The sequence below is a fragment of the Monodon monoceros genome, unplaced genomic scaffold (assembly GCF_005190385.1).
Source record: "Monodon monoceros isolate NGI ecotype Baffin Bay Population unplaced genomic scaffold, NGI_Narwhal_1 Super_Scaffold_3, whole genome shotgun sequence".
Classification (NCBI taxonomy): Eukaryota; Metazoa; Chordata; class Mammalia; order Artiodactyla; family Monodontidae; genus Monodon; species Monodon monoceros.
In genome coordinates this window covers 40,196,787-40,224,460 of record NW_021703780.1, presented here as the reverse complement: position 1 = coordinate 40,224,460, position 27,674 = coordinate 40,196,787, and the positions used below count along the sequence as shown (strand labels likewise).

Below are 27,674 nucleotides of genomic sequence, written 5' to 3'. Positions count from 1 at the left end.
GTTCCGTGTCCATGCAGCCTTGACATCCTAGAGCCTTTCCCGAGGAATCTGTCCCTCATTATACTCCCTGGGCTGGCCCCACCCACAAGACCACGCCCTTCATGACACTTTGGCCCCACCCACACTCACCTCGGCCCCACCCCCTCTCCGCAGGTGGTCAGCCTGGCACACAACCTCATCTACTTTGGCTTCTACAGCTTCAGCGAGCTGCTGCGGCTCACACGCACTCTGCTGGGCATCATCGACTGCGTGCAGGGCCCCCCAGCCATGCTGCAAGTCTATGAGGACCCAGGCGGTGAGGCTTTGCTCCGCCGGGCCATCTGCTACCCACCCTAGTGTTTTCAGTCTCCTTTTACCTTTCCCATCGACCCTCCTGTGCCTCCTGCCTCCTGGCTCTTCTGCCAGTTAGTGTCTTAAGCCCCAGTCTCCTCCAGCCTTGGCTGGACCAGAGAGGCCCCCTGCCTAGGCACTGTGGAGACCCTGGGGTCTGGGCGAGTTGCCTTCCTACATAGCCTGGTCTTGAGGGAGATAATGACACCCTGCGGGGGAGCTCCCAATCAGATGGGGGGGACACACCCTGCTATCAAGAGAAAACAGCCCAGCCGTCAGGGACACCCACTGGTGGCATAAACTCATTCAAACAAAAAGTGCATGGGGGCTGACCCCTGGCTTCAGTGCTCTCCACACAGTGTCCCCTGAGTCCCCCGTGCTCTGTAACAGCTCTCGTGATTTCCCACATGAGAATTCTCACTGATCTCCCCACACAGTTCACCTTTGCCCTGGCCCTCCCTTCTTTTCCCAACTTTGGCTGAAAGCTCACCTCCCCCAGGAAGTCTTCCTGGGGTGGAGGAAGCCCTGCCCCTTCCTTAGGGTGGCTTTGCCCTGTAGCTGAGAGAGACAGAATCAGACCAGGTGCCCCTGCTGTGTGTCCTCTGTGACCCCCTCCTGTTCGCCGCTCTGCAGGCAAGAACGTGCGGCGGTCCATCCAGGGAGTGGGGCACATGATGTCCACCATGGTGCTGAACCGCAAGCAGTCTGTCTTTGGCGCCCCCAGCCTGCCTGCCGGCGCCAGTGCCCCTGAGCCGCTGGACAGAAGCAAGTTTGAGGAGAATGAGAACATTGTGGTGATGGAGACCAAACTGAAGATTCTGGAAATCTTGCAGGTGGCTGGGCCAGGAGTGTGGCAGGAGGTGTTAGGAACAGGGCAGGAGAATGGGGGGCAGGTATGAGGAGGTTGGTGAGGTGAACCCCCCTCAGGTCATAGTATCTAGTGCTGGGAGGCTCCACAATGAGCCGTCTAGCCCAGTGGGTAGCCCAGTGGGTCTCAAAGTGTGGTCCTCCGACCAGGAGCATCAGCCTCACCTGGGAACTTAGAAATGCAGGTTCTTGGGCCCCACCTGGGACTTATGGATCAGGGACACTGGAGGTGGGGCCTGTTGTCTGTGCGGTAACAAGCCCTCCTAGTGGTTCTGGTGCGCGCTGTCCCCTCATTGTACAGATGAGGGAAGGGAAAGCGGGGAGGGGACTCTTCTGCAGTCACACAGGTTTTGAAGCAGAGCTAGAGATTTGAGAGCTTGTTTCCTGGCGGGGTGGACACAGTCATCCTTCTTCTGGGTGTCTTCTGGGTCTGAGACTCCTCAGTAGCACTTGGGGAAGGGGCTTTATAGGCTCCTGAGAAGGGATAAGGACCCTTTGCTCTTGCTGTGCTTCCACCAGAGCATGGGAAGGGTAATGCAGTGATGTCCCTGGGGACCCAGTCTGGGCAGGGTCTGTTTAGGGGAGTCAGAAGAGGGGACTTTTAACTCATTCTGGGGGCTGGGGGCTTCCAGATCTGAGTCCTGGGTGTGGCCAGAGGCTCTGTGCCCCATGATGACAGAGGATAGAGGTCAGTCAGGGGTGTCTGCAAACCCTGTGTCCTCACCCCCCACCCCACCTCTCCTGCTCCCCCATAGTCCTTGGTTCCCTCCTACTCCCAGGAACCCCAGGGTCTGTTTGGCAGAGAAGGATAGGAGGACAAGAGTCGGCCTTTGGACCTGGGGAGCTGCCTTCCCATCCCTGTTAGCGTCCAGCCTGGGAAAGAGGGACTGAGTGGGCTGTGACGTGGGGGGGGGTCTCTGCCTCATTCTGAGATGAGGTACCATTCACCATCACTGAGGCAGGAGCTGGGGAGAGGGCGCCCTGGACCTCCCTGGGAAGAGGAGTCTTTATTTATTTATTTATTTATTTTTATTGAAGTATAGTTGATTTACAACATTGTGTTAGATTTCTGCTGTATAGCAAGTGATTCAGTTATACATATATCCACATTCTTTTTAAATATTCTTTTCTATTATGGTTTTTCACAGGGTACTGAATATAGTTCCCCGTGCTAAACAGTCGGACCTTGTTGTTTATCCATCCTGTATATAATAGTTTATGTCTGCTCATCCCAAACTCCCAGTCCTTCCCTCCCGCACACCCCCGTTTCCCTCGGCAACCACAAGTCTGTTCTCTGTGTCTGTGAGTGTGCTTCTGTTTCGTAGGTAGGTTCATTTGTGTTGTACATTAGATTCCACGTATAAGTGATATCACATGGTATTTGTCTTTTCTCTGTTTGACTTACTTCACTTAGTATGATCATCTCCAGGTCCATCCATGTTGCTGCAAATGGCATTATTTCGTTCTTTTTAATGGCTGACTTATATTCCATCGTGTATATGTACCACATCTTCATTATCCATTCCTCTGTCAGTGGCCATTTAGGTTGTTTCCATGTCTTGGCTGTTGTGAATAGTACTGCTATGAACATAGGGGTACAGGTATCTTTTTTGAATTATATTTTTGTCCAGATAATACGCCAGGAGTGGGATTGCTGGATCATACGGCAGCTCCATTTTTAGTTTTTTGAGGAACCGCCATACTGTTTTCCACGGTGGCTGCACCAGCATGCCTTCCCTGGGTAGGGGAGTCTTGATGTTGTTGGTTGTGTTGTCCCATAGGGTCCTGAACATCAACGCTGAGCCTCCGGAGTGCTGGAACTCATTTGGGGTGGCCCCTCACTCTTCCTAGAGCGAGATTGGCCTCCTGACCTCAGACCGGTCCTCACCCCATCCTCTCCTCCTCCTCCAGTTCATCCTCAGTGTCCGCCTGGATTACCGCATCTCATACCTGCTGTCCGTCTTCAAGAAGGACTTTGTGGAGGTGTTTCCCATGCAGGACAACGGCGCTGATGGCACAGCCCCGGCCTTCGACTCCGCCAGTGAGCCCCCACCCTTCCCTTCACCCTGACTTCATGCTGAGGCTGTGTGACTCGCCCAGGGGTACACAGCAGTGGGCTGCGGCCTGGGGTCACTTCGGGCCAGCTCCCCAGCCCTGCCCCCATTTCCCAGTCTGCAAGGACCTTTCCTCTCCATTGTCTCATTTAATTGCCCCAGTGAGGGCACGGGGCAGGGGTCATCACCTCCATTTCCTAAATGGGGAAACTGAGGCCCACAGCGGGGCAGGGACTTGCCCAAGGCCACAGTTGGTCAGAGGCTGAGCCGGACCAGCACCCCCAGCCCAGAGCTCTGCTCGCCCCGGCAGGGCAGGGTGGCTGATCTGGTCCCTGCCCTGGTTGGTTCCACCTCTGCCGCCAGAAGAGTCAGGCAGAGGGGCTGCCAACCAGCCAGTGTGGGGAAGGGGGTGGTTTGGGCGTCTCCCTGCCCCCTCTCCCCAGTGCTCCCCATCTTTCCTGGACATGGACCAGCCACTTGCCTTCATCTGTGCTCTCTTGCTCCCCACAGCCGCCAACATGAACCTGGACCGCATCGGGGAGCAGGCGGAGGCCATGTTTGGAGTGGGGTGAGGCCAGGGTTGAGGCTGGGGGTTGTGGATGGGGTTGGGTGGGTGATGCCGACACAGGCTTGAGACCCCTCCCCCCTCGGTTAATCCTCCTGCAGACCCTTACCAGGCTCTGGGGTGGGGGTGCCCCGGCTTTGCACTCTGACCCTCCCTTGCCTGCCCAGGCCCAGTGATATCGGGACCACTTGGGCCCCACTGTCATCCTGGTCATCCCCCTGCCTCCCCTCAGGGCAGTTGTGCCTTTGTGTGTCAGGACTTGGGCCAGGTGGCTGGAGGGATGTCCCTGTGTCCCACAGCAGGGAGGGCAGCCTGCTCTTCAGAGGGCTGGAGCAGGGTGGGGAGGGTCACCCCAGGAGCTGGGGGCTCGTAACTATTTCTGTGCCATGCCTTTGGCGTCTGGTGAAGGCTTTGGCTCCCTTCTCAGAATGGCGTTTTAATTTTTTATTTATTTATTTTTTTTGCCGTACGCGGGCCTCTCACTGTTGTGGCCTCTCCCGTTGCGGAGCACAGGCTCCGGACGCGCAGGTTCAGCGGCCATGGCTCACGGGCCCAGCCGCTCCGCGGCATGTGGGATCTTCCCGGACCGGGGCACGAACCTGTGTCCCCTGCATCGGCAGGCAGACTCTCAACCACTGCGCCACCAGGGAAGCCCTTTTTTAAAATTTTTTTTAATTTTTGACTGCGCCGTGCGGGATCCTAATTTTCCGACCAGGGATTGAATCTGGGCCCACGGCAGTGAAAGCGCTGAGTCCTAACCACTGGACTACCAGGGGATTCCCAGAATGGCGTTTTTAAATTCATAAAATAGTGCACACAAAATTACAAAGGAAACCAATGGCACTGAGATGCAGTTATCAAAATACTGGAGAAAACAAATTTGAAGTGACACTTATATATGTGTGTCTCTCTATTAGCACATTAAATAACAATCCGTGCCTGGGGTGTAATTAGTACCATTACTTTGAAGTCTTGATGACTGTAAGTGATATTTTGCAATTTCTATAGCAACTCTTAGGTGATGGGAAAACATCTGTGATTTTTTTATTGGTGACAAAGTCACAGGTACCGCTAATTTTTTCTCACTGAAGGAAATGCTACGTTTTGGTGAGAGGTTGGTGAAAAGAAAGACGGAGGTCTCCCCCGACCTCTGTTCACAGCCCCAGCCTCTAGCCATGAATCCCTTGGGGGTGTCTGTGGGTCCCCTGTGAAGAGTCCCTGCCTCAGCTGCTGTGTGGGACCTCAGGGGACACAGGGATCCCTGGGGTGATCAGGGTGATAGCTGTTTGCAAAGTGAGGAGGAAACATCAATATTTTTAGCCAGCGTGACATGGGGCACCACGGCTACCTAATGGGTGGCAGGGAGCCTGCTTGTCCCCTGGGCCCCAGGAAGGCGCCGGCCGTGCCCCCCATCACCCTCCTTCCCGCCCACCCCCCCACACACAGGAGGACGAGCAGCATGCTGGAGGTGGACGACGAGGGTGGCCGCATGTTCCTGCGCGTGCTCATCCACCTCACCATGCACGACTACGCGCCCCTGGTCTCGGGGGCCCTGCAGCTGCTCTTCAAGCACTTCAGCCAGCGTCAGGAGGCCATGCACACCTTCGAGCAGGTGCTGGCTCCCCTGCCAGAGCGCCCGGCCCTTGGGGAGCGGGAGGAAGGCCTGAGGGGGGCTTCTCGGGAGCCAGCAGGCACCGAGCAGGTGGGCTGCAGACTGGACGCTAGGCGGGGATGCCAGGACAGAGCAGCTCACAGCCCCGGGGCAGCTCGAGATGCCTCCCTGGGGTGTTTGGCCTTGCCGAGCCCCTTAAAGGGGGAGCTACGTCTTGGCCACCTCAGTCTCCTCTTAGCCTGGCTCCAGGCCTGTCATGTCTTATGAGGTGGACAGCACTTTACAGATTGCACACTCTATCACGTGCACCTTTGCTAATAAGTGCTTTGAATCATGCCTAGTGTGCACTCAGCCTTCACCAAGGGGACTGGCTTTGTCACTGTGATGTCATGTGGTCTCGACCGCTCCCTGTGAGAGGGGAGTGGTATTTAATGAGCAAGCGCCGTGTACCAGGCACTGAGCACTGGGCTTGCATGCATGTAATTCTCCAAGCAGCCCCGACAGCGTGGTTTCTACTCTCATTCCTGTTTTACAGGTGGGAGAAATTGAGGCCCAGGGGGCTTTAGCTTTCTTCCCTTACCCACTGACCCAGAGCGGGTAAGGTGGGATAGGAGTCAGGGTTCAGTTCCCAGCATTCAGTGATGTCAGTATGCCTTGCCCCGCCCTGTTCAGGTTTTGCGTGAACAACTGACAGGCCACAGCAGCACGTGACACGAGTCAGTGAATAACTGAAGCCAGATGATGACGCAGCTCATGACCGGGGGTGCAGGGAAGTCTGTGGCCATCAGGGAAGGCTTCCTGGAAGCAGTGGACTTAGAACAGAGTCATACATTCCGAGTAGGATCTGGCTCGGTGGAGAGGAGCAGTTGTAGAGTGGAGATGCCGGGAGCAGAGAGGCCGGGAGTCTCTATGAGGCAGTGGGCCTGGGGGTGCTCTCTCACCAGGCACGCCTGTCCTTGACCTTCAGGTGCAGCTGCTGATCTCAGCCCAGGATGTGGAGAACTATAAGGTGATCAAGTCGGAGCTGGACCGGCTGCGGACCATGGTGGAGAAGTCGGAGCTGTGGGTGGACAAGAAGGGCAGCGGCAAGGGCGAGGAGGTGGAGGCAGGCGCCGCCAAAGACAAGAAGGAGGTGTGCGGGGTGCGGGAGTGGGGGCAGGGCCCCCGCGAGGGCTGGGCCTGGCTGACCCCGCTCCCTGTGCCCCCAGCGGCCCGCGGACGAGGAGGGCTTTCTGCACCCGCCCGGGGAGAAGAGCAGCGAGAACTACCAGATCGTCAAGGGCGTGAGTGGCCGGGTCCTTGGGCGTGGGTCTGCGGGCCGGCCTCTTCCACCTCCGCTCCCCGCCGCCTTGGAAGATATCCTCCAGCTTTCCCTGAGTGTTGAAAACAACTCTGCCAAGGTCCAGATGGAATTATTTTAAAGCCGAAGGAACTTAATGAAATTCCATTTCACAGTCATGTTGTTGTGTTAGCTTTGATGGGTGGAATTGGGCTTTTAGGTCTTTCCTGCCTTGCTGCAGGGATCTGATTCAGCGGCCGCGGCCTCCTTCCCTCTTCCTGTCCCTGGTGTGAGCTGGGGCTTGGCTGTGGTCGGCTGAGGGGAAGCTTGAGGATGTGGGAAGGGGCCCTGGGCTCACCCGCCCCTCCCCCAGATCCTGGAGCGGCTGAACAAGATGTGTGGCGTCGGGGAGCAGATGAGGAAGAAACAGCAGCGGCTGCTCAAGAACATGGATGCCCACAAGGTCATGCTGGACCTGCTGCAGATCCCCTATGACAAGGTGACACCCGACTTCTGACCTCTGACTCCCCAGGGCAGCTTCACCCTGAACCCTGACCCAACCCAAACCACACACTAACCCCTGATGCTGACCTAACCCAGCCTCACCCTGACCTTTTACCTTGGCCTGCCCCACGTACCTTGACCCCTGAGTCCAATCTTAGTGTCATCTTGACCTTTGACCTTCCACCCCTCATCCTGATCCACGTTGACCTTGAATTGACTCCAGTCTCACCCTGATTCTTGACTCTGACCCCAGCTTCTGTTTCCCTCTCTGGTCTAATCCTCATACTCTCAGCATCATTTTAACCTTTGACCCTCAACTTCCTTACCCTGACCTATGTTAATCCTAATCTGACTCCAGTCTCTCCTTGGCCCATGACTTGGATTCTGTACCCTAGCCTCACCGTCAGGGTACAGTCTTACCCTGACTGTCCCCAAGCCCACCCTGGCCCGTAACTGCAGACATGGCCTCATCTCCACCACGGACCCCTCCCCTTGACTGATCTTGATCTTGATATTTCTCCAGCTTCACCCCACTCTTGACCCTGACACCCCCTCAGTGTTCACCTGATCCTGACCCATTAGCCTTGCTCCCCGACTCCGGCCTCATCTCAGCCTCTGACCCTCAGTCCCTCACACGTTTCCATATCCTGACCCACCTTGAACCTGGCCACCTTGGGGTCCCAATCCTGAGCCCTGACCCACCCCCACACCCGTCTGCATCCTGGCCCCAGACCCGGCCTGGCCTTCACCCTGTGGTGGCCCCAGCACCCTCTCCCCTCCTGTCTGCGTCCAGGGCGATGCCAAGATGATGGAGATCCTGCGCTACACACACCAGTTCCTGCAGAAGTTCTGCGCCGGGAACACCGGCAACCAGGCCCTGCTGCACAAGCACCTGCACCTCTTCCTCACGCCGGGGGTGAGGGCGCGGGGCGCGGGGCTCCGGGGCAGGGCTGGGCTGCGCGATCCCCCTCTCTGACGGACGTCCTGCCCCGCTGCAGCTGCTGGAGGCGGAGACCATGCAGCACATCTTCCTGAACAACTATCAGCTGTGCTCTGAGATTGGCGAGCCCGTGCTGCAGCACTTCGTGCACCTGCTGGCCACCCACGGGCGCCACGTGCAGTACCTGGACTTCCTGCATACCGTCATCAAGGCCGAGGGCAAGTACGTCAAGAAGTGCCAGGACACGATCATGACCGAGGTGAGGGCGGCCGAGGGGTGCTCGGGGGACTCGGGCAGCGGGCAGGCAGGACCCAGACTTGGAGGAGTCAGACAGTGGGCCATAGAGAGGCCTTGGGGTGCTGGGCTGTGGAGGGGACTTGGGGGAGAACTGAGGACACAGAGGCTGGTCTAGCAGAACTTGGGCTGCGGCCTAACAGGACTCAAGCAAGGCCCAGGAGAAATTAGGCGCCTTGTAGAACTCAGATAACGGGCCTGAGAGAACTCATTCCTTCATTTATCATTTATTGTCGTTTATTTACAAATCATGAGGCACCTGCTATGTACCAAGGACCATGTATCCCTGGGGAAAATCAGTCAAATGAAAGCTCCGAGGGCAGTGTGCCGGGGGGACAGGGATCACAGCTTTTGTGCTCATTGCTAGGGCCCCAGGGTCTGGCACATAGTAGGTACTCAGTAAACAAGGGGTGAAGGGCTGAATCTAAATCTGGAACAGACATGCTCTCTGCTCTGGAGCATCTCAGAGTGGGGAGGAGCAGGGAGAGAAAGGAGCAAACACTCAAGTGAGATGAGGGGACTTATCAATGAGACGTCGTGTCTGGAAGTGCTGTGCAGTGTCAATTATTAATTGCTATTATTATATTACCGTGACTAACCTAATCGCCGACACCAGAGGGATGCAGTGTATGCTCCTCGAGGGTTTAAATTACAGCTATGGGAGCACAGGGGAGAGAGAGGGTGAGCCGGGAGAGGGTGGGATTACAAAGGACTTCCTGGAGGAGGCGCCTCTGAGACAAGCCCAAGTGGGATTTCTTTCCTTAGAGGAGGGGGGACTTCCTGAGTCTGGGGTTCGGTGTCCTAGCTAACAGCAGAGGGCCTGAGACATCGGGCAGCGGGCAGGGATGTCCCAAGGGTCAGGGAACCCCAGAAACTCAAGCACGGGAGGGTTTTCCTGAGTGTCGGGTGAAGGCTGGAATCAGAGTCCCAGAGTCCCAGTCTCTCCCTGGGAAGCACAGGAGAGGGCTGGGGCCCCGAGCCTGCTGGACTGAGGGGGTCTGATGTGCCCCCTTCCCACCCACAGCTGACCAACGCAGGTGACGACGTGGTCGTGTTCTACAACGACAAGGCCTCGCTGGCCCACCTGCTAGACATGATGAAGACTGCCCGGGACGGCGTGGAGGACCACAGCCCCCTCATGTACCACATTTCCCTGGTGGACCTGCTGGCCGCCTGCGCCGAGGGCAAGAACGTCTACACCGAGATCAAGTGCACGTCCCTGCTGCCCCTGGAGGATGTAGTGTCTGTGGTGACACACGAGGACTGCATCACCGAGGTGGGGCCTGTGTGCACATGGGGATCCCGGGGGGCTGGGGGAGGGTGCGGGGGTGGGGAGCCAGCCCCTCAGCCCTGCTGGGTGGGGCAGGGGGAGGGAGGGAGGGAAAGTGGGGGAAGTAGACAGGGCTTGGGAGGTGGGGAGGTGGTGGGGCCTCGGGCAGAGGAGCAAGGGGAGGGTCGGGAGGAATCAGGGAAGCGCAGAGATGAAGACCCGGCTCGTGCCCTGACCTCCTGGCCCCGCCTGCCCAGGTGAAAATGGCCTACGTGAACTTTGTGAACCACTGCTACGTGGACACGGAGGTGGAGATGAAGGAGATCTATACCAGCAACCACATCTGGACACTCTTTGAGAACTTCACCCTGGACATGGCTCGGGTCCGTGCCTGTCGGGGTGTGGGCTGGCAGGCAGACCATGGCGGGGGGCCAGCGGTCTTCCAGGGGGTGGGAGTGGAGGGGCCCCCAGGCATCAGTCTCTCCTACCCCAGGTCTGCAGTAAGCGTGAGAAGCGCCTGTCTGACCCCACCCTGGAGAAGTATGTGCTGACCGTCGTGCTGGACACCATCAGCGCCTTCTTCAGCTCCCCGTTCTCTGAGAACAGCACCTCCCTGCAGGTGAGCTCCAGCTGCTGGCGGCTTCTGTGTGGGCAGCGGGGGGCGGGAGTCAGAATATATATATTCATATTTGCTTGTAGCTTATAAAGATACAGCAGAAGAATATAAACGTGTATTAGTTATCAATGCTGTGTAGCAAATTATCCCCAAATATAGCAGTTTAAAACCACAAACGTTTATTATCTCACAGTTTCCGTGGGTTGGGAATTACAGGGGAAATTACCATAGAACAGGAATTCCTAAATTCACTTGGTACGATGGGTCCCAGGGTAGCCGGGGACACCTGGCAGCCGTTACGCACTGAAGACAACGTGTGACGATCACTGCAGTGGATGGCAGAGCCGAAGCGGGAGAATCTGAGGCGCAGAATCATCTGTGTTGGCTAGTTGGTCGTGGTGTCCCTAGAACTGAAAGAGGTAGACAGGCTTCTTAAAGCCTTTCTTATCCGTAGAGGCAGAAGAGCTCTAGGCTGTGAACGGGTGTTGGACTTGAATCCCTGAGAGTCACAGCCCCTCAATCCCCAAATTCCCAGACTCGAGCCAGGTCACAGCCCAGAGCCCCTTGAAAGGAAGAGACCCAGGTTCCCTTGAGGAAGGACCCTGCTACACCACCTAATTCATAAGGAAACACTGGAAGGACACACAAGAAACCAATCAAAGGGCTGCCTATAGGTAGAGGGACTGAGGGTGGAGCGGGGATAGTGCTTCTGAGCGAAAAAACACTGGGTCCCGCCCTCCCAGCCAGGATGGGCTTGTTTTGACACGTATGTGTTTGGGCCCTGGGACCCCTTTGGGACTCTGGTGATGTGTATCAGCTTTCCCCACCTCTCATTAGCCACAGGGTAGAGCATGGGAGAATGGGGGTGACGGGGTCAAGACTTCCTTTTTTTTTAAAAAGATTTTATTTATTATTTATTTATTTATTTTTGGGCTGTGTTGGGTCTTAGTTGCGGCCCTTGGGATCTTCTTTGAGGCGTGTAGGATTTTTCGTGGTGGCGCGTGGGCTTCTCTCCAGTTGTGGAGTGCAGGTTTTCCCTTCTCTAGTTGTGGCGCGCAGGTTCCAGAGCATGTGGGCCCTGTAGTTTGTGGCACGCAGTCTCTCTAGTTGAGGCACATGAGGTCAGTAGTTGTGGCGCGCGGGCTTAGTTGCCCTGAAGCACATGGGATCTTAGTTCCCTGACCATGGATCGAACTTGCGTCCCCTGCATTGTAAGGCCCCTGCATTGTAAGGCAGGTTCTTTACCACTGGACCACCAGGGAAGTCCCAAGACTTCTTTATTTTTATTATTATTATTATTTTTTGTGGTACATGGGCCTCTCACTGTTGTGGCCTCTCCCGTTGCGGAGCACAGGCTCCGGACGCGCAGGCTCAGTGGCCATGGCTCACGGGCCCAGCCGCTCCGCGGCATGTGGGATCTTCCCGTACCAGGACACGAACCCGTGTCCCCTGCATCGGCAGGCGGACTCTCAACCACTGCGCCACCAGGGAAGCCCCCAAGACTTCTTGAAGTATTCTTTCTTATAACCTTTTGGTTTTTGAACCATGTAAATATATCCCCTTTCCACAATATTAATTTATTTGAAATTTTTTTAAAGGAAGAAAAGGGTCAGCAATAGGGTTATAAGCCCCAGGCCTGGACCTTGGGGAGTTCTCACAGGGCTGCCATGTATAGTTGCGCAGGTTGTGCACTGCTGAGAGGAAAGGAGGTGCCTTTTTCCAACTGGCACAAAAGCCCATGGTAGCTATTGGAGGCCTTATCCCTCCACCCACGCCCAGACTCAGTAGGCTCTGGTCACCAGCCTGGGGCCGCCCAGGGTGGAGTGTGGGCCGGGCTGCGGCAGCAGGCACGTTGCCTCTTGCAGACACACCAGACGATCGTGGTGCAGCTGCTGCAGTCCACCACACGGCTGCTTGAGTGTCCGTGGCTGCAGCAGCAGCACAAGGGTTCCGTGGAGGCCTGTATCCGGACCCTCGCCATGGTGGGTGAGTGTGCCGGGGCACTGGCCAGCCCCTCCCCTCCCCTTCTCTCTCCTGCCTCGGGATGCCCGCCCTCAAAGTAAACACCTTGTCCCGCTCGCCCCTCAGCTGCTCCTAGGTGGTGCTCAGTAAGTCCTTCTTGGTGTCTAACTGGCGTCTTGGCAATTGAGAAAGGCTGTTTTCTCCTCTGAGGCAGTTCCCTGGAGGAGAGTGCTGGGTGACATCCCCCGAGCAGAGTTTCTTGGGCTTACAAATGGTCTCAGGCAGGAGGGAGGCTGTAGATTGTTAGGGAGAGTTAGGGAAGGGGAGAGGGGAGGCGGGAGAGTGGAGGGGTGAGGGGTCAGAGTGGAGCCAGGCTGGAAACGAAGAGGCAAAAATTCCCTCTTTTTACCCTAAAAAGGGAAGAGGGCACCTCAGTTCAAGCGGGGGCCAGGGTGGGGGCCCCTGCACCCCAGGCCCTGTCCCCCAGTGCAACAGGCCCTGAGCCTGGCCCCTCTGGCTGAGCCCTCGCCCCCCACCAGCGCCCCGTCCCCTCTCCCCTCAGCCAAGGGCCGGGCTATCTCGCTGCCCATGGACCTGGATGCCCACATCAGCTCGCTGCTCAGCAGTGGTGCCAGCTCTGCAGTTGCCGCCCAGCGGAACGTCTCCAACTACAAGACGGCCCCGCGGGCCTTCCCCCGCGTCACACCCACCCCCAACCAGTGGGACTACAAGAACATCATCGAGAAGCTGCAGGTGGGCGTGGGGCTGGGGAGTGTCCCTCCCTGTGCTGCCCACGCTCCCTGGGAAGGGGCTGGTCAGCTTGTCCACTCCTGGGGGCTGCTAGGGGCAGGGGACTGAGGGGCACCATTCCAGGGCTGGTGCTCGTGAAGGGGGCCGGTATGCCCTTCGCTCCCAACAGCACCTTTGTGTTTAGGGAACACACTCTGTCCACTGTCTCACTGGCCTCTAGAGGGGGTGTGGTGAGTTACTATCCCCATGTGGCAGAAAATCGAGGCCCAGAGGGGGCAAAGGGTTTGCCCAAGGTCACACAGAGCTAGAGAAGGGGATGGGAGGAAAGCCAGGGTATGCCCAGGGGCTCTGAGCAGACAGACATCATGCTCTGTCCTGGGTGGCTCCGTGGGCCCAGGGCCCCTCAGACAGGCACAGGCCAATCCGTGGGGCGCTTTGGCGTTGGGGTGGGGGGAATGGCAGTCACGCCCTGGTCATCCCTTGGGCCTGGGTGGCCTGCATCTCGCCCAGCGGTGACCCTGCCCTCCCCACGCCACCCACCCCAGGACATCATCACGGCCCTGGAGGAGCGGCTGAAGCCCCTAGTGCAGGCCGAGCTGTCCGTGCTGGTGGACGTCCTGCACTGGCCCGAGTTGCTCTTCCTGGAGGGCAGTGAGGCCCACCAGCGCTGTGAGAGTGGAGGCTTCCTGTCCAAGTGAGTGGGATGCAGGGCCGGGGCATGGGGGTGGCAGGGGCACAGCGGCCCAGGATGGGGAAAGCCCATGGGGTCAGAGGGCCGTGGTCAGGAACAGCAGCTGGAGGGGGGATGGGTCCGCCCCAAGTGTGCCCTCTTCCCCGCCGGCCAGGCTGATCCAGCACACCAAGGACCTCATGGAGTCGGAGGAGAAGCTGTGTGTCAAGGTGCTGAGGACGCTGCAGCAAATGCTACTTAAGAAGACCAAGTATGGGGACCGGGTGAGTGCCCAGGTCGGCTGGATGCCGGGCGGGCTTGGCCACGAGGTCCAGGGCCTCAGGACCAGGACCGCTGGGCTGGGGGGTGGAGGGTGAAATGGGCCACCGTAGGCCTCGCTCCCTTCCCTGCAGGGCAACCAGCTGCGCAAAATGCTGCTGCAAAACTACCTCCAGAACCGGAAGTCCAGCTCGCGGGGGGACCTTCCAGACCCCATGGGCACCGGTCAGTACCGCGTCTCCCCTGCTATGCCTCCGGGAGGCCCATTCGCTCTGGGCCCTTCCTTCCCCTCCCTCCACCTGCTCCCCCTTAAGCGAGTTTGCCCACTCCAGGCCTGGACCAAGACTGGTCAGCGATCGCAGCCACCCAGTGCCGGCTGGACAAGGAGGGGGCCACCAAGCTGGTGTGTGACCTCATCACCAGCACCAAGAACGAGAAGATCTTCCAGGAGAGCATTGGCCTGGCCATCCGCCTGCTGGACGGTGGCAACACCGAGATCCAGGTGTGGAGGGGGGCGGGGCTGCGGGGGGCTCACCTCCTTGGTTGATGCCCCCTGCTCAGGAGGGGGACAGTGTGCCAGTCCCCAGGCCATGGGGGTGGGGCTGCAGGGCTGGATGCCGGTGGCCAGTGCGAGTCCGGCTACTCGTGGGAGGCTCTGCGTCCCGTATCTGCCCCCATGTCACGTGGCCCTTTTCTATCCCACACCCCCGCCCTGCTCCAGCCAGGCCTGGGCCTGTCGCCCACCATCCCGCCCCCTATTAGTCCACCATTCTTGCCTCTCAGCCTCTGCTCAGGTCTCCTTCCCTCCTCTTCCACATCCTCAGCCTTTGGTGTCCAAGTAAAGGCCTACTATCTCCAAAAGTCCTCTCTGATTATTTTATCTCCATTCATTTGTTTACTCACTCATTCATTCTCCCCGTAAGTCTGCATTTAGTGAGTGCCTTCTGTGTGCCTGGCAGCGTTCTAGGCTCTAAGGATTCAGCAGTGAAGGAAAGAGACAAAAACCCATGTTCTCTTGGTACTCGTATCCTAGTGGGGACAACAGTCCCTAACTGCAATCCCTGCGTAATACGGAGAGCATGCTGGCTGGTGATAATTCAGACAGGGGGCTTCAGGAGTTCTGGGCCAGGGGTATCTCAGAAGGAGTGACGGGGAAGACCCCTGAGAGGGGACCGTTTGAATGAGGACCCGGAAGTGAGCACGTGAAGTGGGGCAGAGCCGGCAGCAGAAGGCCGTGAAGGGGAAGTGGCTGATGTGGCTGGAGGGGGTGGAGGAGGGGTGGAATGGGAGGAGCTGGGGTCGGGGAGGTGGCAGGCCATCACGTGGCCTCGTGGGCACTGTGGGCCCAGGCCTGCCCCTGGGGAAGATTCAGGGTTTTGAGCAGGGGAGGGACGTGACTTAGACTTCAGAGAGACCCCTCTAGCTGCTGTGTGGGGAACTGACGGAAGGTCAAGGGCAGATGCAGGTGGGTAGGAAGCTAGTGCAGGCCTCCAGCATCACCGGCCCTTCCTCCTCCACCTCTGCTGGTCCTGACTGCCGCCCACCCCAGCCTTAGGCGCAGGGCACGGGGGCGTCTCTGTCTCCGCCGCCTTGTCCCTGCAGCACAGGATGGAGCCCCCCGGGTCTCGCCGAGGGCTGCTTAGAGCCAGGCCTGGTGCTGAGGCTGCCCCCTGTCTCACTGTCCACCCGCAGAAATCCTTCTACAACCTGATGACGAGCGACAAGAAGTCAGAGCGCTTCTTCAAGGTGCTGCACGACCGCATGAAGCGAGCCCAGCAGGAGACCAAGTCCACAGTGGCCGTCAACATGAACGACCTGGGCAGCCAGCCGCGCGAGGACCGGGAGCCAGCAGACCCCACCGCCAAAGGTCAGGCTCAGAGGGTGCAGGGTGAGTGGGGTCACGGGCCCCAGGGATGAGGACGTGGGCACAAGGCAAGGTGGGCAGGCTGGGGACTGAGGGTGGGAACGGAGGGTGAGGGTGAGGGTCTGGCGGCTCCCCGCAGCCCCAGCCTAACCAGGCCTCACCCTGCAGGCCGCGTGGCCTCCTTCTGGATGCCCAGCTCCTCATCCCGCTATTCGCTGGGCCCCAGCCTGCGCCAGGGGCATGAGGTGGGCGAGCGCGTGCAGAGCAACGAGATGGGCACGTCCGTGCTCATCATGCAGCCCATCCTGCGCTTTCTGCAGCTGCTGTGCGAGAACCACAACCGGGACCTGCAGGTGAGGCCCTGCCCCACCTGACCCCGCCTCCCTGTTCCCGGCCCTGCCTCCCGACACCTGCCCCGCCTCCCCGGGCCTGCCCCACCTCCCGACCCCGCCCCTACTCTGTGCCCCGCATCCGGCCTGGGCACCACTGCTCTGAGGCCGGCAAGGCCCCCACCCCTGCAGCCTGCAGCATCGCGGTCCCCCGGCGGGGCCCCCCCCCCCCTCCGCCGCGGGGCCCCCCCCCCCCCCCCCCCTCCCCCTCCCCGTTGTGGTTCTCGCACACCAGCCCCCCCCCCCCCCCCCCGTGCTCTTCAGAACTTCCTGCGCTGCCAGAACAACAAGACCAACTACAACCTGGTGTGCGAGACTCTGCAGTTCTTGGACATCATGTGCGGCAGCACCACGGGCGGTCTGGGGCTGCTGGGGCTCTACATCAACGAGGACAACGTGGGCCTCGTCATCCAGACCCTGGAGACCCTCACCGAGTATTGTCAGGGCCCCTGCCACGAGAACCAGGTGAGCCGTCGGAGCGGTGCCTGGCAGCGTGGACATGGGGGAGGATGGAGCAGGCCGGGCAGGGGACAGACCGAGGCCCCTGGAGCTGCCACGATTCTGAGGGGGCCCAGGCCCCGTGTCACCCGCCACCCCTGCCTCCCGCCAGACCTGCATCGTGACGCACGAGTCCAATGGCATAGACATCATCACCGCGCTGATTCTCAATGACATCAGTCCCCTGTGCAAGTACCGTATGGACCTGGTGCTGCAACTCAAGGTGGGGCCCTTGGCAGCCCACGTGAGCATGCGTGGGTGTGCATGTGATGCGTGTGTTGAGTGTACATGCTGGTGTGTGTGATGTTTGCATTGTGTGTGTGTGTGTGTGTGTGTGTGTGTGTGTGCGCGGTGTGGGCATCACGTGTGCAAGCATGGGTGACGTGCAGGTGTGTGCATGTTTGTACACACAAATGCATGTGTGAGCAAACGTGTTGGATGTACACTTGCTCTAGAAGCAGACATGTTCTGGGTTTATCCGAGGGCCTCCTGTGTCCGTGTCTGCTGTCTGGGGGGTGCACAGGGTGGGGGAAGGTGGCCTGTGGGTGGACTAGATACGCAGCATCCTTCTCACAGCAAGCCCTGGGGGTAAGTGGGGAACAAGAAGGCCACGGGACTTACGGGCCAAGAGAGGCTGTTACGGAGTAGTCAGTGAAGGGGGTGGCGGGGGCCCTCAGACTGTGGCCTGTCCCTCCCTCCTCTCCCCCAGGACAACGCCTCCAAGCTGCTCCTGGCTCTGATGGAGAGCCGGCACGACAGTGAAAACGCCGAGCGCATTCTCATCAGCCTGCGGCCCCAGGAGCTGGTGAGGCTGGGCTGGCGGTCGGGTGGGGAGGCGGACCAGGTGGGGTGTGCGGGGCTGGGGATCAGAGCCCAGCCCGCCCTACGCCCCAGGAAGAGGGCATTCAGCAGCCCCTGCCCCGGCAGGTGGACGTCATCAAGAAGGCCTACCTGCAGGAGGAGGAGCGTGAGAACTCGGACGTGAGCCCTCGTGAAGTGGGCCACAACATCTACATCCTGGCGCTGCAGGTACCGGCCCCACCCCACGGCCCCGCCCTAGCGGCCACGCTCCCACCGGCAACCACGACCCGGTGACTCTGCGCTGTCGTCTCACTCAGCTCTCCAGGCACAACAAGCAGCTGCAGCACCTGCTGAAGCCCGTGAAGCGCATCCAAGAGGAGGCGGCCGAGGGCATCTCTTCCATGGTGGGGGCCCGGAGGATAGGGCTGGGTGTGGGGCGGGGCTTAGATCTAGGGGCGGGGCTGGGTGGGAGATTGGATGGGATAGTATTGGGGGTGCGGCTAGGAGTTGGAGGGCGTGGCTATGACTCAGGGGCGGGGCTGAGGGCAGAGCTGAGACCTCAGATCCTGGCTGGAGTCTGGGATGAGGCTGGGGGCGGGGCCAGGAACTCAGGGCAGACCTGTGGCCCAAGGCCTTGGCTTGAACCCGAGTAAAGAGCCAGCTCAGAATTGGGGGGCGGGGCTGAGGACCGGTGGGAGCCGGCCTGGTGGCCAGGGATGTCACCGGGACAGAGGAGTGGGAGCAAGGCTGCGGTGTGGGTCTGGGGCGTCTGGCAGCCTGGAGCAGGACCTAGCGGTGCACCTGGGCAGGACTTTGGAGGGTGCTGACTGTCCTATAGGATTGTCTCCCACTTTGGGGCTGGGTCTGGTCTAGCTGGGGGTCACTCAGTGGGGTGTAGTTCAGAGCTGGGCCCCGGCATGGAGGTGGGGGTGGGCCTGACCTCGGCATCCCCACCCCCACCCCCCGCCCCCAGCTCAGCCTCAACAACAAGCAGCTGTCACAGATGCTCAAGTCCTCAGCACCGGCACAGGAGGAAGAGGAGGACCCCCTGGCCTACTATGAGAACCACACGTCTCAGATAGAGGTGGGACCTGAGAACAGCTGGGGGCCGCGAGTGCGGGCTGGGCCCTCGGGGGCCACGGCTCAGATGTGACCAGGTGCCCGTGTGCGTCCAGATCGTGCGGCAGGACCGCAGCATGGAGCAGATCGTGTTCCCGGTGCCTGGCATCTGCCAGTTCCTGACGGAGGAGACCAAGCACCGGCTCTTCACCACCACCGAGCAGGATGAGCAGGGTAGCAAAGTGAGCGACTTCTTCGACCAGTCCTCCTTCCTGCACAACGAGATGGAGTGGCAGCGCAAGCTCCGCAGTGAGGACCCCGCGGCCGGCAGGAGGGCGGGGGTGGGGCGCTGGAGCTGCTCACTGATGCCCCTGATGCCTCCCTCGCCTACTGGTGGGGGTCCCACCCCTGCCCCAAGGAGGGCTCCGATCACGTTTTCCTCCTGAAGTGGGGCCTGGAGCTTGTGCAGGCTCTGCGGCCTGGTATGGGGTGGGCAGATGGTGTTAATCAGGGGCCCCCCTTACCCTGGCCCCGCCACCTCCTCCCCCAGGCATGCCACTCATCTACTGGTTCTCCCGCCGCATGACCCTGTGGGGCAGCATCTCCTTCAACCTGGCGGTTTTTATCAACATCATCATCGCCTTCTTCTACCCCTACGTGGAGGGCGCATCCACAGGTGAGGACACAGGGTTGGCAGGTGGCGGCCCTGAGCCTTCCAGGCTCCCTCCTCTGATGTGAGCTGGCCAGGCTCTGAGGGGACTGGATGCAGAGTGGGGAGAAGCAGCCCCTTCACTGGCCTCTGGGTTCTGCACCTCATCACGGGGATGGATAGGGTCCTTGACCTCTGGAGACAGCACACACACATGCAAGGGAGAGACCAGTTACGGTAGCAGCAGATGGAGAGGGCCTCCTACCTTAGGCCTCCAGATGCAGGTGTGATGGGCGGGGCCCTACAGCCGGGTGAGCAGGAACTTACAGGGAAGGCTCCCAGAAAGGGGTGGCTTCTTGGGGTCTGCTGGGGGGGTGGGCTTGAGCAAGCCGCCCTGTCCGTGCTCCCTGCCCCCAGGTGTGCTGGGCTCCCCCCTCATCTCGCTGCTGTTCTGGATCCTCATTTGCTTCTCCATCGCGGCCCTGTTCACCAAGCGCTATAGCATCCGCCCCCTCATCGTGGCGCTCATCCTGCGCTCCATCTACTACCTGGGCATTGGGCCCACGCTCAACATCCTGGGTGCCCTCAACGTGAGTGCAGAGGGCCCCCGCCGCCCACCCCCAACCCCTCCTGGGCTTGTCACGCAGCTGGACCCGAAGCTGGCCTGCTGCTCTGCCCCTTCCCCCTGGTCCCTGTGTTGGGATCCCAAGCTCATTATAGACCCGAGGCTGGGGCCACTCTGTCTCCTCTTTCCCCTGGACAACTCGGGGCAGCAGGCACTTAGAGCCAGCCAGCCAGGAGCCGCTTTGGAGCACCAGCTTCAGGGCTGCTGGGTTCCCAGTGTTAGTTGTGCACTGCCTGAAGGCATATTGAGGACGTCTAAGATTTATGTGTTATGACAGCTTCCTGACAGGTAGAAATAAAGTGTCTCGAGCACGTGGCGGGTGCCTTTTCCTAACTTGCCTAGTCACTGTAAAGGCTAAGGACGGTCTTCTCTGACCCACTCTCGTTTATCTGCATCTCAGTTTCTTCCTGGAGCTGGGGACCCAAGGGGCTTCTCCTCTATTCTAGTCCCAGAAGCCCAGATGCATTTCAGGAAGCATTTTCATTAAGGCTGTGTTTGCCAGGCTCAGCAGGACCAGCTCAGATCCACTCCCCTGAAGACCCAGCCTTCGCCTCTGCTCTAGGCACCAGCTGGGCCTGGCAACAGAGGTAGAGATTCAGGGTGGGTGGTAGGGTACTGACCCCCATGCCCTGCACTTGCCCACAGCTGACCAACAAGATCGTGTTCGTGGTGAGCTTCGTGGGCAACCGTGGCACCTTCATCCGGGGCTATAAGGCCATGGTCATGGACATGGAGTTCCTGTACCACGTGGGCTACATCCTGACGAGTGTCCTGGGCCTCTTTGCGCATGAGCTCTTCTACAGCATCCTGGTGAGGCGTGGGTGGGGCTGGGCAGGGTCAGGGGCAGGCAGTTAGGGCTTCCTGCCAGTCGCTAACAGTTCCCCATCCCCAGGCCTCTTGCTGCTGGGCTGGGAGGAGTGGATTTCCAGTGCCCTCCTCCGCTGGACCCCAGCCTGGCCTTCAAGACCCTGATATCTACTCATGGCCCCATCTCCCCTGTACAGTGGGGGTCCAAGCCTGGACTCTCGAGCCAGACCATCTGGGTTTACATCGCAGTGTGGCCCCTCCTAGCTGTGTAACTTTGGGCGGGTTTCTTAACTGCCCGTGCCTCAGTTTCCTCATCTGTAAAATGGGGATAATTAACGGCACCTGCCCTTTAGAATAATTGTGAGGATGAAGTGAGCTAACACACAACAGTTGTGTAGAGTGTGTCCTGGCACGTAGCAAGCACACCCTAAGTGTTGGCCATCCTTCTCCTGCTGCACGTGGTATGCACTGGCCATTCCACCCTCTAGCCTTCTCCTGGACCTCTCCGTTTCCTGGGCCTTGGAACTCCAGGTTCCTGGGAGACGACGGCCCCAACAGGCCCGCCAGCCTGGTTCCGCCTGCCCAAGAGCAGACGCCGCTGGGGGAGGCGGGGGAAACCACTGGTAGGCAGGCAGCCCGTGGGTCCAGCGGCGGCCCCATCTCTGCCCTGCAGCTCTTTGACCTCATCTACCGCGAAGAGACGCTGTTCAATGTCATCAAGAGTGTGACCCGCAATGGCCGCTCCATCCTGCTGACCGCCCTGCTGGCCCTCATCCTGGTCTACCTCTTCTCCATTGTTGGCTTCCTCTTCCTCAAGGATGACTTCATTCTCGAGGTCGACCGGCTGCCCAGCAACCACTCCAGAGGTCTGGGGGCGCCTCTCCTGGGCGGGCGTGTGGGGATGAGGGGCCTGCACAAGTGGCTGGAGTTGGGACCAGGGCCTGGAAGCGCTTATCCCACCAGTCCCCCTGCCTCAGTTTCTCCTCTTGGGTTCTGGGTGGGGGTCTAGCTCACTGCCTCCCTCTTCCCTGGACAGACTGAGGGAGTGGGAGCGCCTTGGGTTGCTCTTGTTTGAAGACCCTGTGGTTCATGTTAAACTCGGTACTTGTGGGAGCTGCCGGTGCGCCAGGGCTAGGGGTGCAGACCCCCCTCCCGGCCCTTGGAGCACAGCCCGGTGGGGGCGGGTACATGGAGACCCTTCACTGTAGCCAGGCAGTGGGGAGCTGGTGGGATCAGGGCAGGCTTCCTGGAGGATGTGATGTTGGGCCCAGAACTGGGGAGATGATGAGGACAGCCCTTCACCTCCTGATCTTGATCCTGTCCCCTCCAGCCAGCCCCCTGGGGACGCCACATGGAGCTGCCACATTTGTGGACACTTGCAGTGGGGACAACATGGACTGTGTCTCAGGGGTCGTGGCGCCCGAGGTCCTGGCAGGTGAGGGCAGTGCGTCCTGGGAGTCAGGTGCGGTGGGGGCAGAGGCAGGTGGCCTGGCCCGGGGCTGAGCACACGCCCTGCTTGCAGAGGATGAGGAGCTGGACAGCACGGAGCGGGCCTGTGACACCCTGCTCATGTGCATCGTCACCGTCATGAACCACGGGCTGCGCAATGGTGGCGGTGTGGGCGACATTCTCCGCAAGCCCTCCAAAGACGTGAGCGCCCCCTGCCCCCTCCCCAGTCCACGGGGGCCCAGCCCCGCCCTCAGGTCATGGCCGGCAGAGCAGCTTGGCCTCCCTCCATCTTCAGGGTTGCGAGTCCCTCCCTGCACCTTTGCGTCCCCTTCTCCCCGCTGTCCCGCCCAGTCCCGTGCAGTTACGGTGTAGCTGAGCTATCCAGGCCCCTGTCTACCCAGGCATCCCCACCAGCTCACTGTAGACGCTCTGAGGAAAGACCTTGGCACCCGGCTTTCCCCGGCTAGGGAAGCCGTGAGTCAGGCAGCGGGCGGGTCCCCGGCCACAGCGGCTTCATCTGAGAGGCAGAGCCCTGGCCCGCAGCCAGGGTAGGCAGGGTGGGGAAGCCGGGCTGGCTCCATAAGGAGGCCTCAGGGTTTGGCTCGGGCAGCCCCATGTTCTCAGAATGTCAGTCTGTCCCTAGTGGCACAAGGGTGAGAAGCTTCTCCTTGGCCAGAGGGTTTCTAGAACGAGTGAGAACCAGGTGTCATGAGGGCAGGCAGAGGAGTTCAGAGCTGCTCTTCCCCTAACCAGCAGTCAGGGGCGGGCCATGCCCGCAGGCCTGGCTCCCCACGCCAGACTCCTCGAGGGCCTCGTCCCTGCCGCTGAGTCCTCACCCACACTCAGGGCCTCTGATTGTGATTCTCATTCTGTGTGGTGAGGCTGGGTCCTGTCTGCCGTCTTCAGGGCCCTGGGAGCCAGATGCCCTTATTCCCTTCCGATGGGGGCTGCTGACCCCAGCCTCCCTGCCTTCCCCCCGTAGGAGTCTCTCTTCCCGGCCCGCGTGGTCTATGACCTTCTGTTCTTCTTCATTGTCATCATCATCGTGCTGAACCTCATCTTTGGGGTGATCATCGACACCTTTGCCGACTTGCGCAGTGAGAAGCAGAAGAAGGAAGAAATTCTCAAGACCACATGCTTCATCTGTGGTGAGGCTGGGCTCTTGCCTGAGGAGGCCGTGGCCGTCGTCGTCGGCCTCAGTCTGGCCCTTCCCAGATTCCTGTGACCGCCGGGGAGCCCTGCCCTGGGGCCAACGGCTTGGTGGCTGTTCGCTCATCCCAGAACTGGGGAGAACAGGACCCTACCCGAACTTGGAGTCATAGAAGGGAGTGGGAAAGGGCCTCAGAAATCCTCGCTTTAAACTCTCTGGGTCTCAGATGAGGAAACGAGCCTGGTCAGTGGCCTCAAACCTCTGGTCTCAGTGCAGGGCCTTTCTCCCCACCCCCTAGGTATGAAGTGCAGGTCCCCTCACAGCCACCGCAGGCAAAGAAGCAGGTGGGCCCCTGTAGGACAGGACCCTCATCCAAGCTTTTCCGGCTCCCCGGCCCCCGGGATCCTGGCGTCTGCTCCCAAGGTCCCCTCTGTGCTGCGGCAGGGCGGGGGCTCCATGGCTGTGTGGCTGCTGCTTTAAATAGAAGTGACCTAAAGAGCCCAGAGTGGGCTGTCGCCTGCATTCATCAGAACTTTCAGCCCAAGAACAATGTCCCCACTGCATCGGGAGGCCGTGCCTGCCCACCGGGTCTCTTGGAGGCGGGGGAGGGGGTGTACCCTCACCCCCACCTCCTGCCTCCGCAGGTCTGGAGAGGGACAAGTTTGACAACAAGACGGTGTCATTTGAGGAGCACATCAAGTTCGAGCACAACATGTGGAACTACCTGTACTTCATTGTGCTGGTCCGTGTGAAGAATAAGACGGACTACACAGGGCCCGAGAGCTACGTGGCCCAGATGATCAAGGTGTGGGCCCGGGGAGGGGGGTGGTCAGGACAGCTGTGGACACTTGTTAACAGGCAGCAGGGGACAGGGAACAGCTGGAGCCGACCTTGGCCACTCAGGAGCCCCGCCAGCTGCTGTGCTGCAGGGGGGCCTCCGGAAAAAAGCCCCCAGAGGACGCACGTGGCGTCTGGGGCCCGTGGGTGCCTGATGCGAGGCGGCCCTGCTTGTGGCGGCTGCTCGGTGGCCCTTTCTGAGGGGCCTTTTCTAGCTGGGCGAGAGGGAGGGCCGCTTTCTGAAGCCTGGGTGGTCGCAGGCCAAGAGGGCATCTGGATGAACTTTAAACTGTCAAACTTAGGAGAAATCAACCATCACTCCAATGCAGGAGCGAAGGGAGTGAAGGCAGTGAGTAATAAAGGTCTGGGCGCATTTAGGGTAAAGGATGCCCATCAGTCCCATCAGATGTAGTGCATCTTTAGATTATTGCACATTAGAGAAAATGTAGCCTAAAAGGAAAGAAAGGTGTGGGGGGAGGTTCTATGCGTCTTTTGAGTCTGTATTTGGATTGGTCTTTGAGCGCAGGTATTATCTGTTGATCTGAGAACTCAGAGCTTGCCACAAGGAACTAGAAAGCTGCTCGGTGTCCCCTCCCGCTCTGCCTCTGTCCCGGGAAACGTGGCTTTGCCTCACGTGTCAGATGCCAGCCACCCTCAGTAGAGCTCTGCTCCCTCAACGCACCATCTGTCTGACTGGCATCTTCCTGGGGTGTGGGGCGTACTGTCGGGGTGGGAGGAAGGAAGGAAGGGAGGGAGGAGAGGCAGGGTCTGGGTGCAGAGGCCTGCCTTCCACCACTCGCAGGGTGTTTGTTAGGTGAGTAAACAGGTGGTGTTGGTACCAGGGGGAGACTCGGGCTGTCTAACGGAGGTTGGCCTGTCTCTGCTGTGGCCTCCCTGCCCCCTCAGGGTCACTGCCAGCTCACTCTGGCCCCGGGGAGGACACAGGTCAATTCAGATTTTCCCGTGACACATCCCTGGGGAGTAATTTGGCCAAGGGTGTGGTAGCAGGCTCCCCCCACACAACTGCTTTTCTAAACAAGGCCTTCCTAGGCTGGACCCAAGCTCGCTCACCCCACTGGTGATGTTTTTCAGAACAAGAACCTGGACTGGTTCCCCCGGATGCGGGCCATGTCACTGGTGAGCAACGAGGGGGAGGGGGAGCAGAACGAGATCCGGATTCTTCAGGACAAGCTCAACTCCACCATGAAGCTGGTGTCCCACCTCACTGCCCAGCTCAACGAGCTCAAGGAGCAGGTGTGCCCCTAGCCCTGTCCTGGCAGCACACCGGTAGCCTCAGGGCCTGCCTCGTGGCGTGGGGGAGGGTGTTGGGGCCTTCACGCTCCCCCTGCCCCCTTTCCTGCTGGCTCCTGTTCTTGGGTCTGGGGTGGAAAACAGGTTCCAAACACACTTCTCCCCTCTGTGGAAAGCTAGACGGGGTCGTGGCCCCTATCCTTGCGCCCCAGACAGGGCTGAGTGGAACCTCGTGCCGGTGTTGGGGCCTCCCTTGCTTTAGCGAGTCCCCCTCAGGCGTTGACTGGTGACGGCAGGGTAAGGCCTCTTTCCGCTTCTCAAGAAAGATCCCCTCTTGCCCAGAGCATCCTCCGCTCCATCTGGCAGTGACGAAATGAAATCGGCAGCCCCTCTTTTAGGTGGGGTGCTTTCCCAGCTGCACCAAATCAGTGGTTTGTGACGTGCTGAGGACAAGGGTTTGGGGCTGACATCCCTGCTACACCCTGGGGGCGCCTCGGCCTGCCGCCAGGGCTGAACCGCAGCTGGGAGGGAGGGTGGGTTCTGGGCAGCCTGATCCAACCTGACGGCATCTGTTTAAATCTAGATGACGGAGCAGCGGAAACGCAGGCAACGCCTGGGCTTCGTGGATGTCCAGAACTGCGTGAGCCGCTGAGTGGAGCCACGGAGTGGAGGCCCGTCAGGCCACACGCGACCCTGGAGAGCTGAGAGCGGCAACACCGCCCCTCAAGGCCGGGTGCCCCCCCAGCCCCCAGCCCCGCCTCTGCCAGACCCCGCCCCGGGCCGGCATAGACTCTGAACAGCTTAGAGGGGAAACTAGAGCTGACAGTGCTGCCCGGACCAAGCTCTTAAAAAAAACTCAGAAACTCAGTGGGACTCGGCTTACCTTAATGCCTAAGTCCTCTTAAAGGACTACTGCTTTGTCCCTTATGAGTGATGTGCCTTTGTATTCCTCCTGGTGGGTGATTAGGAGTGGCGTCTCCATTTTATTCCAAGCACTACATTTTGGTTACTGCCGCCTCTGGAGGGGCGCGGTGATGCTGTCGCTAGTGATTTTAGGGCTTTGTTATTTAACTTATTCACGGTGCCAGGCTCAGCCCTGGCCAGGGCCGTGCAGCCCCCCTGTGCCTCAGAACTGCCGTATACAGTGGCGTAGACCTCAGTGTCCAAGTCCACGCCACCCGCTCCGCACAGCCCTGGCTGGACTGGTGACCACAGGCTTGGTCCTAAGACCTGCCTCCTCATGGGCCTCCTGGGCAAGAGTCACACGCCCAGGTGACAGGGCTGGGGCGTGTTAACAGGGGCTGGTTTTGACTGCTTGTGTTTTCTCCTTTTGGTGTAATGTTTTACAAATCCTTTGGCCCGAGAACTAATATGTTAATTACCTTAAATAAATTGATAAATCTAGTCCGTTAGAAAGGGAGGCTGGCTCCCGTGCTCCCCAGGGGCTGGGGCGGGTGGTAGCGTGGCGCTGGCAGAGGATACGGAGAATGCGAGCCCTGCCTGCTGGCCTAACCTTGGGCTCCTGGGAGATGCTGAACGCCATCCTGTCTTGCAGCGATTCTGGGACAGAACTGTACTACGGGATAACTGGCTTCTATCATAATCCCATGAATTTCATGCATTTCAAAACACAGTGAGGAGTCCAGGTAAAATGAGGTTAAGAACCCACTTCTACTTCTTCCCAACAAGGGGTGCTGTCGGCCCTGCCCCACCCCTTCTCTCAGCTCTGTTCTTGACAAGAAACCTCAAGTAGGGAATGTAAACATCTACTGGTAAGAGCTAAGGTCCCGTGGAGTAATAAGGTGACCCTGTGCGTGTCCCCGGCCAGGGGAGGGGGCCTGCCATGTGGCCTCCCACAGAACCCGCCCCGAGTGCCGAAGCCGACTCAAGCCGAGGCCCTGCCTGGCCTGTTGGTAGCTCTACTCTGCCCCTTAAGCCAACTTGGAACATGGCTTTTCTGCAAGGTCAGGGGCAGAGGACTGAGCTCTGGCCTTCTGAGTCAGTGGGGAGGAGGGCCAAGCAGGCTTTTCTCATCCCTCTATCATACACCTCCTGCTGCTTTCTGTTTGCAACAGGACGCCTTCTTCAGTACTGAACGCTATTTTTGGCTCTCTCCCAGGAGCTCCTACAACAAAAGGGAGCCTGTGAATCTTGCCAGGAGCCAGCCAGACCTCTGTTGGCAGGTGGGGCTCCTGTGGCCGTGCAGGAAGCACCTTGCCCAGAGGCCCCGTCACCATCCCTTCTCAGGCCCAGACGGAGACCCGCACTTCCTCTCCTGGAGGACATCCTAGCCTGACTGGTGG

General features: G+C 59.5%; 1 protein-coding gene across 5 annotated transcripts in view; it reads left to right on the top strand.

Moving 5' to 3' along the window:
• Positions 1 to 26,787, top strand: part of ITPR3 (inositol 1,4,5-trisphosphate receptor type 3) — a 66,936-nt gene extending 40,149 nt beyond the window's left edge. For 4 of the 5 annotated variants that reach the window (XM_029242137.1, XM_029242140.1, XM_029242141.1 and 1 more), the window contains exons 21-58: positions 154 to 295; positions 964 to 1,163; positions 3,109 to 3,238; positions 3,762 to 3,819; positions 5,263 to 5,428; positions 6,396 to 6,560; positions 6,637 to 6,711; positions 7,081 to 7,206; positions 8,005 to 8,127; positions 8,210 to 8,410; positions 9,470 to 9,721; positions 9,973 to 10,098; positions 10,209 to 10,334; positions 12,197 to 12,317; positions 12,856 to 13,046; positions 13,589 to 13,737; positions 13,889 to 13,997; positions 14,106 to 14,217; positions 14,325 to 14,494; positions 15,685 to 15,859; positions 16,025 to 16,209; positions 16,510 to 16,710; positions 16,856 to 16,966; positions 17,453 to 17,548; positions 17,671 to 17,772; positions 17,862 to 17,948; positions 18,518 to 18,628; positions 18,720 to 18,912; positions 19,154 to 19,279; positions 19,670 to 19,842; positions 20,523 to 20,687; positions 21,358 to 21,550; positions 22,015 to 22,119; positions 22,207 to 22,334; positions 23,116 to 23,281; positions 23,928 to 24,088; positions 25,213 to 25,374; positions 25,955 to 26,787. In XM_029242137.1, coding sequence (XP_029097970.1) covers positions 154 to 295; positions 964 to 1,163; positions 3,109 to 3,238; positions 3,762 to 3,819; positions 5,263 to 5,428; positions 6,396 to 6,560; positions 6,637 to 6,711; positions 7,081 to 7,206; positions 8,005 to 8,127; positions 8,210 to 8,410; positions 9,470 to 9,721; positions 9,973 to 10,098; positions 10,209 to 10,334; positions 12,197 to 12,317; positions 12,856 to 13,046; positions 13,589 to 13,737; positions 13,889 to 13,997; positions 14,106 to 14,217; positions 14,325 to 14,494; positions 15,685 to 15,859; positions 16,025 to 16,209; positions 16,510 to 16,710; positions 16,856 to 16,966; positions 17,453 to 17,548; positions 17,671 to 17,772; positions 17,862 to 17,948; positions 18,518 to 18,628; positions 18,720 to 18,912; positions 19,154 to 19,279; positions 19,670 to 19,842; positions 20,523 to 20,687; positions 21,358 to 21,550; positions 22,015 to 22,119; positions 22,207 to 22,334; positions 23,116 to 23,281; positions 23,928 to 24,088; positions 25,213 to 25,374; positions 25,955 to 26,023 — 5,451 coding nt within the window. In that variant the 3' untranslated portion in view covers positions 26,024 to 26,787. The remainder of the gene's footprint in view (positions 1 to 153; positions 296 to 963; positions 1,164 to 3,108; positions 3,239 to 3,761; positions 3,820 to 5,262; positions 5,429 to 6,395; positions 6,561 to 6,636; positions 6,712 to 7,080; positions 7,207 to 8,004; positions 8,128 to 8,209; positions 8,411 to 9,469; positions 9,722 to 9,972; positions 10,099 to 10,208; positions 10,335 to 12,196; positions 12,318 to 12,855; positions 13,047 to 13,588; positions 13,738 to 13,888; positions 13,998 to 14,105; positions 14,218 to 14,324; positions 14,495 to 15,684; positions 15,860 to 16,024; positions 16,210 to 16,509; positions 16,711 to 16,855; positions 16,967 to 17,452; positions 17,549 to 17,670; positions 17,773 to 17,861; positions 17,949 to 18,517; positions 18,629 to 18,719; positions 18,913 to 19,153; positions 19,280 to 19,669; positions 19,843 to 20,522; positions 20,688 to 21,357; positions 21,551 to 22,014; positions 22,120 to 22,206; positions 22,335 to 23,115; positions 23,282 to 23,927; positions 24,089 to 25,212; positions 25,375 to 25,954) is intronic. The other variant, XM_029242139.1, reaches the window with a different exon arrangement.
• The last annotated feature ends 887 nt before the right edge of the window (positions 26,788 to 27,674 follow it).